Raw genomic sequence first — 19,960 nt, 5'->3', positions numbered from 1 at the left:
TTTAAAAAAAAAAAAAAAAAAAGATTCCACATATAGGTGAGATCATGCAGTATTTGTCTTTCTGTGTCTGGCTTTTTGACTTACCATAATGGCCTTAAGTTTCATCCATGTTGTTGTAAAATGGCAGGATTTGCCTATCTTTTAGGGCTGAATAATATCCCATTGCGTGTGTATATACAATTTCTTTTTTTCTTTTCTTCTTTTTTTTTTTTTTTGAGATGGAGTTTCGCTCTTGTTGCCTAGGCTGGAGTGCAATGGCACGATCTCGGCTCACAGCAACCTCCGCCTCCTGGATTCAAGCAATTCTCTTGCCTCAGCCTCCCGAGTAGCTGGGATTACAGGCATGGGCCACCATGCCTGGCTAATTTTTTGTATTTTTAGTAGAGATGGGGTTTCTGCATGTTGGTCAGGCTGGTCTCGAACTCCCAACCTCAGGTTATCTGCCTGTCTCAGCCTCCCAAAGTACTGGGATTACAGGCATGAGCCACCGTGCCCAGCTATACAATTTCTTTATCCGTACTTCCAGTGATGAAAACCTCAATGATTAGGTAGTTTCCTATCTTGGCCATTGTAAATAATGCTGCCGTGAACTTGGCTATTGTAAATAATGCTGTAGTGCAGGTATCTCTTCCATACTGATGTCCTTTCCTTTGGATACATACCCAGTCATGGGATTGCTGGATCATATGGTAGTTCTATTTTTAATTTTTTTTGAGGAACTTCCATAATGTTTCCATAATGGTTGTACTCCTTCCAGATTGCTTAAACATTTTTTCTTTAAAAATTAAGAAGCCTTTGAGCTGCTATGGCAGGAAAATCTTACCACAGGAGGTGCACACATGAGCCTTAGGTTTGTCTGGATTCCAGACAGACATCTGTGAATTGGAGGTTGTGGGACTTGGCAGCGCCCAGCAGCAGCAGTAGTGGCAGTTTAGGATGATTGCTCTTTTGCATGGTGTCCCGTTTTAGAAATCCAGGTCATCTGGGCACAGATTGGGATTTTTCCATTGCCGGCAGTAGAATGGATCAGTGTGAGGGCCCAGACTGGTACACACATGTGTTAGAAGGCTCTAGAAGCCTTCCACTGACAGGTGAGCATCCAGCCCTGGGGCTGCCTGCTGGTCAGTGGTGATGAGAGACAGAAAGCCTCTTTTTGCCAGCCAGGCAGTCAGGATTTGGGGATCCTCACGCCTTCAAGGGACAGTGTTTGATCACAAAGATGCATATTCTAAAGCAAGCTTTCTTTTTTTTTTTTTGAGACGGAGTCTCGCTCTGTCGCCTGCACTGGAGTGCAGTGGCCAGATCTCAGCTCACTGCAAGCTCCGCCTCCCGGGTTTACGACATTCTCCTGCCTCAGCCTCCCAAGTAGCTGGGACTACAGGCGCCCGCCACCTCGCCCGGCTAGTTTTTGTATTTTTAGTAGAGACGGGGTTTCACCGTGTTAGCCAGGATGGTCTCGATCTCCTGACCTTGTGATCCGCCCGTCTCGGCCTCCCAAAGTGCTGGGATTACAGGCTTGAGCCACCGCGCCTGGCCTAAAGCAAGCTTTCTTTTGAGCTATAACTTACCAAAAAAAAAAAAAAAAAAAAAAAAAAAGAAGAAGAAGAAAGAAAGATAAGACTTCTACCTTAATATCAGCCAGATAAGATATCTACCTTAATATCAGCCAAACACATCACTGCCAGTTTGGAAACACTGCGTTTAAAGTGACGTATATTCCACGGTGAACAGGAAGGAGCCGCCGAAGTATTAAGCAGTTCATATTTTCCCATCTGTGTTTGGGTAATGACTATGCACATTCCTTGAAAACAGGCCTTTTTGACAAATTTGTTTTACTCCTTAGTGAAAACATTATTGTTAAAATGTCCAAAAATTAACCTTTATACATTTGTAGCTTTTGTTCCCTAGACAAATTTGTGGTCTAAGGATTAAACAGAAAATAGAGCAGTTGAATATACCGCTGATTTTCTTTTCTTTTCTTTTTTTACAGATTCCTATGACCCTAGCAGAGTGGAGAGGGTGTGAGGAAATGCTGGCGGAGCTTGCATTCCGTTGCTAATTGAGTATTCTCAAGGAGCTGAGAAATGTAGTCTATCAGCCCACTTCCCCATGTAGAAGCTGGAAGCTGCTGGGTTTTTAGCATCCTGATAACATTCTTTACCACTGCCACTAGGAAACTTGCCATCCTCTCAGAATTGCTTTGTGGCGATAAAGCGATCGTCCGTTGAAACCATCTGTTTTTATAGCATGAAGATTTAATGCCTATAATTAGGAAGGAGTTTTCACAGAAACCCTCCCTCATGACAGATTTGACCAAGCTGGTAAATAGTTGGTGTTGCTCTCGTTCTGGGTGAAGATTTCAACATGGAAGATCTAGCAAATGCTTTGGAAAGGCCTGTGAATGGTGTGCTCCCCTCTGTGTCTCCATGGCCTGCAGTACATGCTCTTGTGAAGGAGTTTGGGACACAGGCTATTGCCTGGCGTTTCAGCACTTCCAGTTTAGGGGAAATGTGAATCAATAGGTATGATCCATTTCTAATCAATTTGACCTTCTACTGCTGGAAGTCACTTTACTTATAAGTAACTTGCCAGCAGAGAATAAAAGCAATATCTTTTAAGTTCCTGAAAAATTAAAACTTGTATTGTAATATACTAAGAGTATTATTTATCTGGCAGTGAAATATTTTGATCAGTTGCAAACATGCCATTGTCTGCTTTGCACTCAGTATTATCTATTTTTATTTTCTGTATGGGTATTTAGAAATTCTTTATATGAAAAATAATTGCTGGTTTAAAATAGACCATTTTAACAAAGTGACTATTTCTTTTTACGAAAATGCTATTTTTCTATGATGTAAACAATTGTTAGGCGGCAGATTTTTAAGGAAGTATTATTTTATTTAAGAGTCTATATCCCTTTGTGTGAGAGGAACCCAAAGAGGGTTCACTTTTGCTTTAAAGCTCTGTCTCTTACCCACTGACAACTCTGCTACTTTTATTTTATCTTAGAAAATGTCAATATAGACATATCACAGGGTTAATAAAATAAACTTTTCACAAAGATTTTTGTACAAATGTAGCTATCAGGTTATATTTGAAAATAACCCTCTCAAAACCAGCCAACATTGTTATGACAATTTTTGCTGCCATATCAACTAGAATTACCAAAAAACATAGTTTTATCTTTGTATGTATGTGGGGATCTGCCCTGAAACCATGCTTTTCTCCCCACCCCGCCATGCCACCCCTTTAAAGAAATACGTATTTTTATCTAGAATGATCTTGAATTAGTCTCTGCATATTTTTAGAAAGTGCTTGGGGACGTTATATATATGCCATTACAAAAGTATTATGAGGCCTATGTGTTTAATATTGCATTAACCTGCACAAAGTTTATGCATTTTTTTCCTTCTTTCTAAGTAAGGTATTCTTGATGGCTAACATTCCCTAAATCATTGCCCTTCCCTCCCTGCCTGCCTGCCTTCCTTCCTTCCTTCCTTCTTTCCTTTCTTCCTTCCTCCCTCCCTCCCTCCCTCCTTCCCTTACTACCTCTTGCCCTCCTTCCTTACCCCGTTCTCCTTTTCCTTTTTATTTTTTTCCCCTTCTCTTTCATTTTATTTTCTTTTAGAGAAACCACCTTACCTATTTTTAGACATTTCAAATTCCTAAAATGTGAACCGTTGGGTGATCTCTCCTTTGGCCCTAAAACGGCTGGCCTGGCTCTCCCGGCCTGTTCTCATCTGCACCGTATGATTTTATTTCATAACAACTTTATGTATTTGGACTGTAACAAACAAAACAGAATCTAAGTCGCCCCAAAAAATCTTTCCAAATCTTTTCAAAATACTTATCTGCAGTCCAGAATTCAGCTCTTACGAAAAATTAGAGTGCACTCCAGATTTCACAGCAGCAGTATGCGGAGGAAACAAAAAGCTCCCCTTCCCAGGAAAAATTGAGTGGGGAAGAGTTCAGACACTGTTGTGGTTGGTGAATCATTCAAGTCACCTACCTGGTAGTACCAAATAAGGGCTGAGGCGCCTGGAGGTCTTTGTGAGGTCTTACTTCCCTCTTTAAATGCAAACATAAGAAGGTATATGTGTATATACATTTATGTACGTGCACATGTATACATGTACGTGTACGCATTCATACCCATACATGTATATGAACTGCATTCTGACTTCCTCTGAAATTTTGTTGATACCATCTAAATACCTCTTTGAATCAAAATAACTGAATTTTAGTTCATTCCTCAAGAGAAAGAGAAGGATCCCCGAGGAAAAAAAACTGTTGTACCTTCTGTGATTCTCAAACCAAACTGCAATGCCCTTCTGTTTTGTTATCTTAAACTGTTACATCTTTCTGAAACCATTCTGAATTAAGTTGAAATTATCAACATTTATACTTTAACTGTTCTAAACTTAAGCCTACATGTACATCTTTTTTGGGGGAAAGGTAACTTTAAAAGTTTAACTTGAAAATTTGACCTTTAAACTTTCGTATTCTAAGGTAAATAATAGCCTATAACCAACAACAGCTTTCCCAGAGGTCTTGAATTTAACACTAATTATTCAGTTGTTTCTATTTCTCATACATACATAACTTTGTTTTTTTTTGTGGCTGGAAGAAAAAGTTTCTATATTTTGTATTTGTCTTTGTTGTTCTCATGCACACAGTTTACTGTTGGTGTTTAATAATTTGGAGCTCATAAAATTAAAAGTTGTAATTTTGACCATTTGGACTAAAAATTATATGAGGGATTACATGTGCAATGGATTAGTATTTCTTGATTTGCAAAAGAAGGGATAAATGATGGTAATTTAGCTCAAATTGCCTTTCTTTGAAGAAAATTTCTGAATGACTGAAAACCAAATATCTATATTATCACTTTCAACCTCATGTTTCTGCAAACTACAGAAAAACTCCTCACTGACAATGCACCCAACCCCTGATTGGGTTTTCAGGATTATGTCCATGTGCATAACTGCTTGGATTTCTTCTTTTAAAGTCCCTAAAACATGAATCTGTTCTTTGAGATCCTGGTTTCCTTAGCAGAGTTCCTTGCTGGTTTCATTCATGTGGAAATTCTAAGTAGAACTTTTGCTGCCCCATTTTACTGTTGGTGAAGGGCCATTGTTAATGGAAGTTTATGTTTTAAAACTCAAATGACTCTGAAACCAGACCCTGATCATTTTTTTTGTGGTAGCAAAATGACTTATTCTGACAGCATCTCGGTTTAGGGCTTCTGAAGAGAAAGGATGAAGCTGATCAGTTGAAACAACTACTTTCTCAGCTCAGAGGCAGAAGGGTCTGATGGAAGACAGCATTCACCTACCTTTCATCCTGTGACTCCCAAAGATCATGTTTGTGTGTTCTGGCTGAGTTTTTTATTATCGTTTGTTTTAAATGATGAAATAATACACGATTAAATGTCAGGATAGCATCTCTTACAAGGGGACCAGTGCAGCAGAATTGTCTCTCTCTCCGTATTTGAGCTTAGAGAAACATTTCCCATGTCGTAAGTTCTTAGAAGCAATGAGTTTAGCGTTTGGGAGCATTGTTCTACCAGACCCGTTTGTGCAGGGGAGATGAAGCTTAAAAGATGGGATGTGGGATGGGAGTGTGTTTCTTAAGCCAAAGCTGTTGCAGGCCTGGGGGATTTTTGCTTTTTCTTTTTGTTTTGTTTTTGACTGCAGATTCTGTACATCTGTCTGTGGGAGGAGAGTTGCTACTCAGGACAGGATTTAAGAGACACATTCCAGTGACCTTTAAGAATCTGCATGGCGGGAGGTCCTTCTCCAGGAGTGTGGGTTGGTCCACTCTGGGACCCACCACACTAAGAAGGGGGAGATGATAAAATAACATTAAAGGAAGAATGGCCTCCAGCCTGCAGGTTTTGTTGGAAAGAAATAAAAAGGGAGTCATTAAGACCATAAATTCAGATTGAGGCCTCTTGAAAAGGTTGATTTGGGCTAGCAACCTGCCCGTCGCAACAGTCCTTGGTTCATCAGCCGTGTGAGGAGGCAGCCAAGGCTCCTGCAGATTCCTGACTGACCTCAGAGAGCCTCTGTGATACTTGTGTGTACAAATACAGCAGAGGACCGGGAGGTCCTTGTTCTGTGGTCTCTGCTTAGTGACTGAAACTTAAACCCAAAGGCAAGTCCAGATTGTCTGGCCGTTCATCCCCATGCCTTGAAGCAAGTGAGGAGGAACCCTTTCCGTATGAAAGGCAGGCCCTGCTAGGGCTTACAACCAAGCCAAAGGACCATCTCTTCTTTCTTCCACCTCCCTTCACCCCTGCCCTGCAGCAGAGCCGAGATGTGAGACATTCATTGCCATGGAGCAAGGAGACAAAGGCAAGTGCAAGTTGAGAAGCATATGGCAGCAAACAGAAATGAAAACAATATGTCCCAGCCAGGAGGAAAAGCAGTCATTTCCAGATTATAAAAATCAATGAAATACTCTCCACCTGGGTCAGCTGAAATTTGAGCTCTCACAGGCCTGTAAGAGAAGTTAAGCAGAAACATCTCAGGGGGACTTCTAAAATTTGGTGAAGACAAGGCCTTGCAACCCCAAAGAAACTTTTTTTCCCCCCTTGAAACAGGGTCTTGCTCTGTTGCCCAGCCTGGAGTGCAGCGGTGCGGTCATGGCTCACTGCAGCCTCAAGCTCCTGGGCTCAAGCACTATCCCCACCTCAACCTCCTTAGTAGCTGGGACTACAGGTGTGCACCACCGTGCCCAGCTAACCACAGAAACTTTCATCTGTTTATTCTTTCTTTGGGCACCATTAATACCTAAGACAGGTAGAAAGGGTCCCAGAAAGACAATTGGTAATGGCCGATTGCTGGCTGCAGTCACCGCCCCCAGATCAGGCTGGTACAGGATGCCTTAAGGTGATGAGAGGTGAGGGTGCATGAAGAATAATGAGTACAGGGAAGAGAGAAACAGGACAAAGCAACAGATAAAATGCCGGCAAAGCACAGATGAATGTCTTCAAGAAGCTCTTGTATTTCTCTGCACAATGTAAATATCCTTGCTATTTCAGGATGGTGGCTGGCCTGCTCAGTAACATACATGTTCCAAATAAAGATTTTGCATGAAAGTACCTATGTCTGTTGTCTTTTACTGTGGGTGCAAGAGCTGCCCTAGAGGCTGGTTCCTGAAGGGCAGCAGCTCAGATGGTGTGGGTAATGCAGGGACAGGTAGCCCACAGGGTTCCAGCACCTTTGGTCTCCACCGGGATTTCCTGGGAGTTAAAGCTCCTGTTTACATCTCCCCCAAGGCTTACTGACATTGTGGAAAGAGGCCAAGAGTTAATTTGGGGACTGGGTGTGAATATTGACTCTCAATAACCATGTGGCCTTGTACATATCACATCCCTGGCTTCTGTGTCCTCCCCAGCCTCTCCTACCAAAAGAACATCAGAATCCAATATACAGAGAACCTCCAGCACATTGTGGGTGTCGAGTGCATGGAAAATGAAGCTAGAGCAGTGCCTTCTGGGTAAAATACTTGCCTGGCAGTGTTGTAGGTTTTACCCTCCAGGCTTCTGTCTTCTTGTAGGGCAGTTCTGGAAGGGAGGGAGACTTGGTGCAACATCATACTCTCCAATCGTTTCTATTGTCAGACCAATAAACCTCTAAGCTGTTGCTTCTGAGTTTTTAAAAACATGGTCCTTCTTTCCAGTGTAGGCTTCCTCTCTCTCCCGTAAGCTTTTGTAAGCTGTTTTCCTCATTTCTTCCTTGGCTCCACGTGTGCAGAGCCCCAAAGCTTGAGGATCCCAGGGCCCTCTAGGTAGTCTGAAATTTCAGATCACATTGAGATGTGGGTTTTAAAGTAAGGACTATCCCCTAGTTGGTTGATAATTGAATCCACATATTAAAATATAACTGAAAAAATCCCTAGACCACATTAATGCTAGAAGATGAAACACACAACCCAGGAATTGGGGGACTCATCCTGGGCCTGGCTCTGCCATTAACTAGCTGTGACATTGACGCCGTTCCCCTGGAACACTTCATCCTGTAAGTGGAGAGGGGAATTGAGCTAAGTTAGCTGGCTTCTTCCAACTCTAAGCTTATATAACTATTTTCTGGCAAACCTGAAAGTCCATAGGGTCTTTTGTCCTGCCAGAAGGGTTCAAGAGTAAAACAATTGGAAAACTACGTCTGTACGTGACTGCGGACTGGGTCATGGCCAGGGTGGGAGTCCTGCCATTTCTCTCACCAGGGTGGTCCACTTCCCCCATTCCAGTAACTTATCATGCGTCTCCCCATCACCGCCGCTATGGCCCAGCCAAGGGACTGACAATATTGAATTCTCCCGACATGTTTTTCTTACGTTAGGGCAGGGCACTGGGGTGTTTATAAACTGGGCAGTCAGCCCGAGGCATTAATCTGCAGTCACCCACATAGACTGCTTTTCTCACTATTTGGCTGCTGGGGTCCTTTTAAATGTACTTCGTTTTGGAGATATTTGTGTCTCACCAGCTAAATCGCCTTTCTGCTTCTACCCCACACACCAGTGTTTCCCCAAGTGGTCAGCTTGCAATTGACTGGCTGGAAAAGCTGCCAGTCCTACATTGCTTAGGGTTTGGGGGACCAAAACTCCATGGGAAACTGAGTGCTAACCCATATGAGCTCCAGGGGGCCTCTGGTTTGGTTTCTGCTGGAAAGCCCAGCTTTTCTTGGAGTTAGAGGAGATTTATTCTGGAGACCCTGGTCACTGTTTCTTCTCTTGACTTCCCCACTCTGTCCTGTACATTAACCGTGGTTGTTTGTTTGTTTTAATTTTTTTTAATTTTAGAGATGGAGTTTTGCCATCTTTCCCAGCCTAGTCTCAAACTCCTGGGCTCAGGGGATCTGCCTGCCTCAGCCTTCCAAAGTGCTGAAATTGCAGGTGCGAGCCACCACACCGGGGCCAACCATGGAGCCATGGGTATTTCTACCTAATCTAACTCCACTGGTATATATATATATATATATATATATATATATTATGTGTGTATATATATTTATTTATATATATATATTTTTTGAAACAAACCTTCGCTCTGTCACAAAGGCTGTAGTGCTGTGGTGCAATCTCAGCTCACTGCAACCTCCACCTCCTGGGTTCAAGTGATTCTCCTGCCTCAGCCTCCCAAGTAGCTGGGATTACAGGCATGCACCACCACACCCAGCTGATTTTGTATTTTTAGTAGAAACAGGGTTTCACCATGTTGGTCAGGCTAGTCTCGAACTCCTGACCTCAAGTGGTCCATCTGCCTCGGCCTCCCAAAGTGCTGGATTAGAGGCATGACCACCACACCCGGCCCCACTGGTATATTTCTAAGATTATGATAACAGGGTCAGCTTGTGTGGAAATAAACCCAAATCTGCATTTACAGGTTGAGCACCCCTAATCCAATATGCTCCACAATCCAAAACCTTTTTTTTTTTTCTCGAGACGGAGTCTCGCTCTGTCACCCAGGATGGAGTGCAGTGGTGCCATCTCGGCTCACTGCAAGCTCCACATCCCGGGTTCATGCCATTCTCCTGCCTCAGCCTCCCGAGTAGCTGGGACTACAGGCGCTTGCCACCTCGCCTGGCTAATTTTTTGTATATTTAGTAGAGACGGGGTTTCACTGTGTTAGCCAGGATGGTCTCAATCTCCTGACCTCGTGATCTGCCTGCCTCGGCCTCCCAAAGTGCTGGGATTACAGGTGTGAGCCACCGCGCCCGGCCAATCCCAAACTCTTTGAATGCCATGATGTCACAAGTGGAAAATTTCACACCTGACCACATGTGATGAGTACACAAAATTATTTAAGATGTTATATAAAGTGTATGAAGCATAAATGAATTTCATGTTTTGGCCAGTCACAGTGGCTCATGCCTGTAATCCCAGCACTTTAGGAGGCCAAGGTGGGCAGATCACTTGAGATCAGGAGTTTGATATCAGCCTGTCCAGCATGGTGAAACCCCCATCTCTACTAAAAATACAACAATTAGCTGGGTGTGATGGAGCACACCTGTAATTCCAGCTACTCAGGAGCCTGAGGCAGGAGAATTGCTTGAACAAGGGAGGCGGAGGTTGCAGTGAGCTGAGATTACGCCACTGCACTCCAGTCTGCATGTTCGGACTTATGTTCCATGATATCTTATTATGTATATGCAGATATCCCAAAGTCCAAAAAATTCCAAAATCCAAAACTCCTCAGTTCCCAAACATTTTGGATACAGGATCCTCAATCTATACCTAGAATTTTTTAAGTATTTAAAATAAAATGCACAACATGTTGGTTCCTTACTGTAGGCATCGCATATTATATGCATTAATTAATTTAATGCACACCATTTTGTGGGAGACAAAACAGGTACAGAGAGGCTGAATTATTGCCTGCAGCACACAGCTAGCAGCCAAGCAGGGATTCAGACCTACTCACATTAACCCCAACATCCATGCTGTTCCTTTTAGCTTGTTGCATCCTAGGAGGATGACAGAATGATCTTCTATTTAGTCATGAAATTCAATGGTAATATTCTTACAATACGAAATGCATTTGTTAGGATTGGGTTAAGCTGCCTATGCCAGAAAATTGAAAACAGCAGTGGTTTAAGTGAAGTGAAAGCTTATTGTCTCACACTTCAAAGGAGCCCAGAGACAGGCAGTCCAGGGCCAGCCAGCACAGAAGCTCCTTGGCAATCAGGGACTGGGCTCTTTGTATCTTTCTTTTCCAGCATCCTTGCAGTGGCTTCCATCCTGAAAGTAAGTAACCTCACGGTCCAAGATGGCTGCTATAGTGCTGGCTATCTTGGACACTTTCTAGGCAGCTGACAAGAGGAAGAATTATCCTCCCAGATGAGTTAGCTTCCTTTAAAGAGACTTCCAGGAAGTCCTACACTCTTCTGCATATACAGTCAACCCTCTATATTCACAGGTTCTGCATCGACAAATTCAACCAACTGCAGATCAAAAATATAAAGAAAAAGAAACAAAATAACAATACAACAACTTAAAAATACAACTGTTACAATATAATAACTACATAGCATTTACATTGTATTAACTATCATAAGTTATCTAGAGATGACTTAAAGTTTACAGAAAGACATATAAATGTTATATGCAAACACTGCATCATTTTATATAAAGGACTTATGCATCCATGGATTTTGGTGTCCTTTGGGGACCTGGAACCAATACCCTGCATACCCCAGAAGGACTGTATTCCATTTGCAAGAATTCAGTCACATGATCAAGCTGCAAGGAAGTCTTGGAAATGTAGTCCACTTAACTGGGCATCACAGTGGTTCTAAATAAAATCAAAGTTCTGTTGCTAATAAAGAGAGTTACAATAGTTATTCATTGGCAACCGGCAGGCCCTGACACAGTTAAACCACCGATGAGCTGAGCATTAGCCCCAGGGCAGATGGAAGCTCACTAGATGGCAATACCAAGCAGCTAGTGTGCATCCTGTGTCTCTGTGACTAGCTGATGTGACCGGAACCTCAAAGGCAGCAGGATGATTTTGTCTCACCAAAAAACGAAACATGCTACCATGAAGAAAGGGGTGGTTCATACTTTTAATCCCCCCACTTTGGGATGCCCAGGAAGGAGGATCGCTTGAGGCCAAGGGTTTGAGGCTGCAGTGAGCCAATATCATGCCACTGCACTCCAGCCTAGGCAACAGGGAGACTTGTCTCAAAAAAAAAAAAAAAAAAATGTTGGGGGCGGGTTAGTAGTGCCTTCAGTTTAATAAAGGAGCAACCACAAGGCCAAGAGGGTTATCTGTAAGCAGTTGCCTGTGTAATTTAGTTCCAGGGTCTGTCAAGTGCAAACTCTCACATTCCTGGGAGAGGCCCCTTCCATAGAGGAAATGACTTTGCCTGCACAGTGGCCCTTGCTGTTTATAACAGGGATACATGAGAAGAGGTGAATGGCAAACACAGGGGTCTAGATGCCAAGTGTCTGGGTTCTAGGAACAGCAGACCTCATCCATCCTTGTGTGCTCTACAGAGGAGACCCTTCCTGTTTTCTGCAGAGGCAGAGGCTGTACATGAGGGTCCTAACATCTTCAGGAGAAAACCATCAGGGCAGCGGGGGCAGGGGCAGCTGGTGGGTGAGACGGGCCGGGGAAGAGGAAAGGTTAGGACTAGATGACACAGAGAGGGATGGAACGACACAGCCCCCCGCATCCTACTAGAAAGTCCCCAGGAAGGGCCTTTGTCGCTGCCTTCCTGCCTGAGATGGAGCCCAGAGCCTTGGAAACCCCAGAACCTCTCTGTTCAGATATTAAGTTTTACTGCTGAATGCTCTGCCTTTCTGTGTCATTCTTTCAGCTGGTCTCAGTTGCAGAGGAAGCGTTCTGAACTCACTTTCCTGGTTGTTGAGATTTTTATTTACAGAGATACCTCTATAAATCCAGAGGATGCACCCAGAACAGATTTCAATTTTATTTTTTTTTTTAAATCAGACTCTGTGACTAAAGGCAAAAATGAAACAGGTGCCAGAAGAAAGTGATGAAAGATATCGGGGCAAAATTGTGTCCAGGGAGAAAGTTCATGCAATACAAATTAACATGGCAGCAAATACTCCAAAGGGTGTAGACTATCCCCTCAGGTGGGTCTTCTAGATGAGGGAGGAGAGGCTGGGCGACTATGGGAGAAGACAACTGCTGTATTTCAACACATGCAGGAGAGACGCCATTTTATTTGCTTCATTCCAAAAAAGGAAGAAAAGGCTATTGATGAAATTACTACTTGCCATTGATTATAAGTGCATCCCAATTTCAGAGAAATTAAAATGTGAAAAAAAAAAGTGCCCGTGCAGTTGATGAAATATGGTAACTAACCTTCATTCATTTGCTTTTTATGATTCAGCAAATATGCCTGTCTCCCATGCCTCCTGTGGAGTCCCTTGCTGAGCTGGTTCTGGAAGACCCTGTAAGATTTGAACTGCAAGAGCTCCCTGGCCATCACACACAAGCCATGGAGACTCTAGGGCTTTGGCTATCAAACTTCAATGTGTATTCCAGTGCCTGGAATGTGTTAAAAGAGAAGACGCTGATTTAGTGCATCCGGCATGGGGACCAGAACACTTCATTTTTAACTAGTACATACGTGATTTTAATGCTAGCGGTCCCATAGCCACCTGAGGTGTCTTCAGACACAGTGCAATAGACCATCCACCAGCTCTTCTCTGGGTCCTTTATCTTGGTGCCTGTGTGTGCCACTCATTTGTGCTGGTTGGCCTTCGCCTTCTCTTCTGTCAATTTCCATTCACCCACCATGTCTGTTTGAGCCTCATGGTCTGCAGCAGCTCCCCTGACCTGGCCAGGTGAGGTTAGGCGGTTCTGGTTTAGGCTTCCCCTTCATACCATTGTAAGGACTGTAATGGAGAGTGCTGAAAGTATCAGATGTCACTGTCCCCTCTTCCTAGGCAACAGTGTCATGAGGGTTTGGACTGTGTCTGTCTCACAAATCCACAGGGGCTAATAAAATTCCTGGCACGTATCAATAATGTGAGTTATCAATAAATATTTATTTTGAAGCAAAGTTGTGTCTAGATATTAGACAAAACAGGGAGGCAGAGTACACCAGGTCCGCTATTTTATTTTGGTAGAGCAGGAAGTCAATACCATAGTACAACAAAAGTTTAGAACAAACCTGGACATGTTTTCACCAAAATGTTAACAATAATCACTTCTGGAATTGGGGTTATGGGTATGTAGGTATGAATGGATTGCTTATCTGTATTTACTATAAAAAACAAGTACTGCATGAAAAAAATTGGACACGTGGGATCACAGCAAGTTAAAAAGCCTCTGCACAACAAAGGAAACAATCAACAAAGTGGAGGCAACCCACAGAATGGGAGAAAATATTTGCAAACTAACCATCTGACAAGGGATTAATAACCAGAATATATAAGGAGCTCAAACAACTCTATAGGAAAAAATCTAATGAGCTGATTTCAAAATGGGCAAAAGATCTGTATAGACATTTCTCAAAAGAAGGCATAGAAATGTCAAACAAGTATATGAAAAGGTGCTCAGTGTCACTGACCATTAGAGATACGCAAATCAAAACTACAGTGAGATATCATCTCATCTCAGTTAAAATAGCTTTTATCCAAAAGACAGGCAGTAACAAATGCTGGCAAGGATGTGGAGAAACAGAATCCACATACACTGTTGGTGGGAATATAAATTAGTACAATCATTATGGAGAACAGTTTGGGGGTTCCTCAAAAAACTAAAAATAAAGCTACCACTTGATCCAGCAATCCCACTACTGGGTATATACCTGAAAGAAAGGAAATCAGTGTATCAAAGAGATATCTGCACTCCCATGTTTATTGCAGCACTATTCACACTAGCCAAGATCTGGAAACAATCTAAGTATTCATCAGAGGACAAATGGATAAAGAAAACGTGGTACATGTACACAATGGAATACTATTCAGCCAAAAAAAATAATGAGATCTTTTCATTTGCAATAACGTGGATGGAACTGGAGGTCATTATGTTAAGTGAAATAAGTCAGGCACAGGAAGAGAAACTTGGCATGTTCTCACATATTTCTGAGAGCTAAAAATAAAAATTGAACTCATGGAGATGGAGAGCAGAAGGATGGTTAAAGGCTGGGGAGGACAGAAGGGAGCAGGAAGTGAGGATGGTTAATGGGTACAAAAAAATAGGAAGTATGAATAAGAGCTAGTATTTGATGGCAGAACCAGGTGACTATAGTTAATAATAATTTAATTGTGCAATTAAAAATAACTAAAAGAGTATAATTGGATCTTTTGTAACACAAAGGATAAATGTGGGCCAGGCAAGGTGGCTCATATCTGTAATCCAAGCGCTTTGGGAGGCCACAGTGGGTGATTCATTTGAGGTCAGGAGTTCAAGACCAGCCTGGCCAACATGGTGAAACACCATTTCTACTAAAAATACAACAGCAACAAAATAGCCAGGCATGGTGGCTCATGCTTATAGTCCCAGCTACTTGGGAGGCTGAGGTGGGAGGATGGTTTGAGCCCAGGAGGCAGAGGTTGCAGTGAGCTGAGATGGTGCCACTGCACTCCAGCCTAGGTGACAGAGCCAGGCTCTGTCTCAAAAAAAAAAAAAAAAAAAAAAAGAAAAGAAAAGAAAAGAAAAAACCAAAAGAAAACCTGCTGAGTGTAGAAGCAATTGTTTTGCAGAAATAGAAAACTTATTAGGAGGTTTGACCTTGAACCTGAGAAGGTCAGAAAACAAAAGAACAACTTGTAATTGTTGTAGAGAAAAGAAGAAGTACGAAGTGTGGGGCTTGGAGCATTGATTTTGATGGCCTCATAATGTTGCCATAGAACCTGTCTTCTTTGTCTTCAACTATGGAAGCACAAAAAGAAGCCATCGAAAGAGTTATTTCTGCCTGCGGGAAACGCCACATGCATGAACTTAGATGGCATGCTATGCTTGAGTTCCGCCAACCTTGTGGGGCACGATTTATACGAAATTTTTTAAATGGCTGTCTTTATTATAAAGATAAGATTTGTTACTCTGAGGAGATTTCCTGCAGAGTTATAACTGTACCCATATTATATCTGGTTCAAATCCATCCCACATATATAAGGCTGTACCATGAAGAAAAATAAGCTAAACCCAGCAGAAAATGTATTGCATTTACAATAGATCATCTTTATTAAGTTTGAGTGCTTCCAATGAATGATGCCTACAAAGAGTTTCATTTTTCTCTTGATCCAGAGAGGTTTCAAGTTACAGAACCATTGCATAGACCCTGGAATCACATATTATACAATGGAGAGAAGATGCCTTCTGGTGAAAATAAAACATGGTTGTCAAAGGGCAGGTTTCTTTGATATGCCTTGCTCATGGCAGCTCTAGGAATCTCGGGGCGACAGGGAGGCACCGACTTCACAGACTGAGCTCTGCAATCAGGTGAATCTCTTTTGATGTAGTTTTGATTTCTAAAGGAATACTGACATGGGAGAGAAGAGAAAATGTATGTGAGGTTTGTGAAATCCAAGTTGAAAATCCTGTCAAGTATCAATACTTATGACTGGCCATTGAAATAAATGGCTTCAGAGATGACAGATCATAATAAATGGTGTACGGAAGTCACTTTCAGAGGAAAAAGCTGCTTGTAGAGTGAAGCCTGCTGAAAGTGGCCAGCTGCCCCAGGCAGCACAAAAATGCTCGGGACATTTTCATGCGGGGTTCCTTGCCCTTTGTGTAGGAAAGGCCACTCAGTGGGAAGTGGCCCATTCTTCAGAGTAGGAAATGCCAGGCTCTGTTCTGCTACCCATGAGAAGGCGAGGGTCTGACCTCTTGTGCAAGCTGAGCAGAGGTAGCAGCCTGCTGGCGTTTCAACACTAGAGGGCAGTGTACATGCATGCCAACGAAGGACATGTTCTCTGAGCCCCACATCCAGGCGGCTTGTGCTAATTGCTTGCTGTTTTTCCTACAAGCAGAACCCGCAGACCTGTCTACCTAAAGATCTAGTTGGAAGTGCTTTGTTGCGACAGGGTGGCACAAAAGAGAGGCTTTCAGGGGCTCTGCTCCCTGGACCCCAACTTTATTTCTAAAAATGTGAAGATAACTCACAAGTCCTTTGTTGGAAGCATATCTGGGCCTCAGAGCCAGATAAGATCTGCAACGAGTTGGAGCTTTGTCACTTACCATGCGATACAAGCATGTCACCTATAGAAAGGATTGTTGTGAGGATTAAATAAGATGATGTGTGCGAGGGGCTTGGCATAGCACAGCGCCTAGCACTTGCTAAGTATTCAGTGAGTGTTGATCAGCAGCCATACTGTGCACCAGGAAAGAGGTCCAAGCCAAGCTGGAGCCCCATAGGAGACAGTGTAGGAACTGGGGATTCTACATGTCCCACTTCCACAGGAGCTCAGTGAGAGCCCCTCCAGGGCCAGAGGCCCTTGCTGACACTTGCTGAACAACAGGGAGACCTCAAGCCCCAGGCCACAGAACTTTTGCTCCTGTCCCTCCTTCTGGCACAGAAAGAACGGGTATGAACCCTCTTATGCAAAGCAGAAGAGCAGCAACATCAGTGCGGGTGTGAGGGTCTGCGACTTCCCACTCCCGTACGCCTCAGTCTCGCTCACCACTCTGCAGCTCACGGGGTCTCAACTGCTTCCGAGTGCCCGCAAACTCCCTCGTAACCCCTCGACACCCACGTTGGCATGTTGGGTGAATTTTGATAACCCGGAACAAAGCCTGGTTATTTAACACACATCACCTGCTTTCAAATGAACTCAGCCTTGGAAGCTGCAGAGTTTTCTAATGGTGCTGACTGCTCACTGTTGATGGCCTGTCACAATTTGTAGATTCTAGTGGGAATGAGTGAGACTTGAGGGGTATTAAAGATGATCTTGCCAGTGGTGTAGTAGAAATAGCAGAGGGCCTAGAGCCTAGATTTCTCAGTGCTAGACATGGTGATTCACCAAATAGCTGGGTGGTTTTGGACACGTGCTGAACCTCTTATGCCTGACACTCTTTCCACATAAGCATCATGATAGGGTCATTTTTACCCCCTCCCACCTCACAGGGCAATTGTCAGGGTAAATGAGGTTCAAGTACCTTACACATACGTAGCACTTGCACTTTCTCAATAGTGCTTTGGTGGGGAGAAAATTCTCCATGGGTCTCTTGCCTGGAAAGGCAGAAGCCTGTTTTGCCAAGAGAGGCACGGACTGCTTTTGTTCCGGACTAGCTTTCCAAGGGTGTTTGTGCAGAGAGCAGCCTGGGAAGATCGAGTCAGTGTCTCTCTCCAGAGGAAAGGGTAGGTTTGTTTACTGCCCAGAATAAAGATAATGTCTCTCTCAGGGACAAAGGTCAGGCAAGCTTCCTACCCATTCTAAAAATAAGTGACATTCCTAAACTCAGGGTTCCTGCCTGGTGTGACCATCTCACTGGGCCTCTTCACATCGCACTCTGGGTATTGTAGTCTACAGATCCCACGCAAGAAAATGCGTGGCTACTGCTGTTGCAGTGAGTAATAAATGCCCTTAGCTCTGACCCAGGAGTTTTGTGTCTTCTATCCCCATTCATGAAACTGGCAGGCCCAGTTGTAACCTGACAAATGGGGTAAAAACCTCAGCCCTGTCACAGTCCTTGACAATGCTCAGCTGCTGTTTTCTTTCCGTTTTCACAACAACCCTGAGAGCCAGGCACATCAGGTATTCCTATTTTGCAGATGAGGTAACAGAGGCTTGGGAAAGTTAGGGACGCTTCCAAGGACAGCTAATACCATGGCAGAGTAGACGCTTAGGTCTAGAAAATAAATGCTACATAACTAGAGACACTAGTGTCTCCAAACTTCTCTTCCCCAGCATGGATGGGGTAACTAGGAGTTACTTTGCTCATTTGCTTTTTTTTACCGTTAATTTGCAGCTCCCTACAGAGAAAAAGTGATGTCAATGGGATTTTGCACAATTATCCTCTTGTCCTGGGGTCCCAAAGTACATGGGGTTTTCCCTCAGCCCCTCATCCTGCATGGAATTTCCCCAGAAAGGCGGTGACTGCTGGAACTGAAGCAGCCACACACCTGGTCACCTGTGTGTGGAGGCAGCTGGTCGCCTCCAGACATCCCCCTCAAGAAGGCTGTCAGCCCATGCCAATCAGCAGCACCTGCCAACCAAAAGGACTGCAGGCAAGGATCCCGGAGGGTCCTTGTCCCAGGCCTGTGAATGCAAGGTGACAAGGAGGAGCAGAGAGAGGGAGGGCAGAGGCTGAGCTCCGTGTTCCGCCCAGAGAGGAAAGGGCCATTGCTCCCGGGATCACAGCTTCCTCACTAACAAAGGAACCGGCTCTGCCAGGCCTGGAGGGACAGTGACAAGAGGAGGGGCCCTTCCCGGGCTTGGCATCTGCTGGGAGCAGGAGGACAAAGTGACGGAGCTTCTCTGAGGGATGTCAGCAAAGGTTGTGGGATGTACAAGGTCCAACAACCAAGAGATGAAGAAGAGCGGACTGTATCTTCTCTTTATCCCTCTGTTTTATGTTGTGGTTTGGATTTTTTTTTTTTTTTTTTTTTTTTTTTTTTTTTTTGAGACGGAGTCTCGCTCTGCTGCCCAGGCTGGAGTGCTGTGGCTGGATCTCAGCTCACTGCAAGCTCTGCCTCCCGGGTTCACGCCATTCTCCTGCCTCAGCCTCCCGAGTAGCTGGGACTACAGGCGCCCGCCACCTCGCCCGGCTAATTTTTGTATTTTTTTAGTAGAGACGGGGTTTCACCATGTTACCCAGGATGGTCTCGATCTCCTGACCTCGTGATCCGCCCGTCTCGGCCTCCCAAAGTGCTGGGATTACAGGCTTGAGCCACCGCGCCCGGCCTTTTTTTTTTTTTGAGACAGAGTCTCGCTCTGTTGCCCAGGCTGGACTGCAGTGGTGTGACCTTGGCTCACTGCAACCTCTGTCTCTTGGGCTCAAGTGATCCTCCTAATTTCAGACTCCAAACTGTGTGTGTGTGTGTGTGTGTGTGTGTGTGTGTGTGTGATGTGAAGGAAGGAGGTGCACACTGGAAAGGGAATATAAATGAGCTAGGCTGGCATTTGGTATTTGGGTGACAGCCTCAGGCTTTCAGACAGACTAGAATTAATATAGTAGGGCCTGATCACTGTATTTGTTTGTTGTTTCATTGTTTTGGGCACAAGAAATTTTTTAGTAGCCACTCCCCCACCACCCAGGTGATTCTAACACCCTGCAAAGCCTGAAAACTCTAGTTGGATGGCTGTTCAATACGACAAGCCCCAGCCACAGGTGGCAACTGAGTGCATAGAGTGCAGGTGGTCCGAATTGAGACATGCTGTGAGTGTAGAATACACCCTGGATTTGCAGCCTTCGTACAAAAAGTGAATGTAAATTAGCTCAATCTATTTATATTACCCATTGACTATATATATTACTATTTTGTTTGGTTTGGTTTGGTTTTTTGAGATGGAGTCTTGCCCTGTTGCCCAG

At 43.9% G+C, this 19,960-nt stretch overlaps 1 protein-coding gene across 1 annotated transcript in view; it reads left to right on the top strand.

The window, feature by feature from the left end:
* JCAD (junctional cadherin 5 associated) overlaps nucleotides 1-7,105 on the top strand; it is a 47,080-nt gene extending 39,975 nt beyond the window's left edge. The window contains 1 exon segment of the mRNA XM_033208733.1: nucleotides 1,991-7,105. Within this exon segment, the coding sequence (XP_033064624.1) occupies nucleotides 1,991-2,025 (35 nt within the window). The 3' untranslated portion in view covers nucleotides 2,026-7,105.
* The last annotated feature ends 12,855 nt before the right edge of the window (nucleotides 7,106-19,960 follow it).

This window comes from Trachypithecus francoisi, unplaced genomic scaffold (genome assembly GCF_009764315.1).
Source record: "Trachypithecus francoisi isolate TF-2019V2 unplaced genomic scaffold, Tfra_2.0 Lachesis_group9, whole genome shotgun sequence".
In the NCBI taxonomy this organism is placed as follows: domain Eukaryota; kingdom Metazoa; phylum Chordata; class Mammalia; order Primates; family Cercopithecidae; genus Trachypithecus; species Trachypithecus francoisi.
Note: the sequence above shows the minus strand (reverse complement) of the source record. Positions and strands in the feature narration are given on the sequence as shown.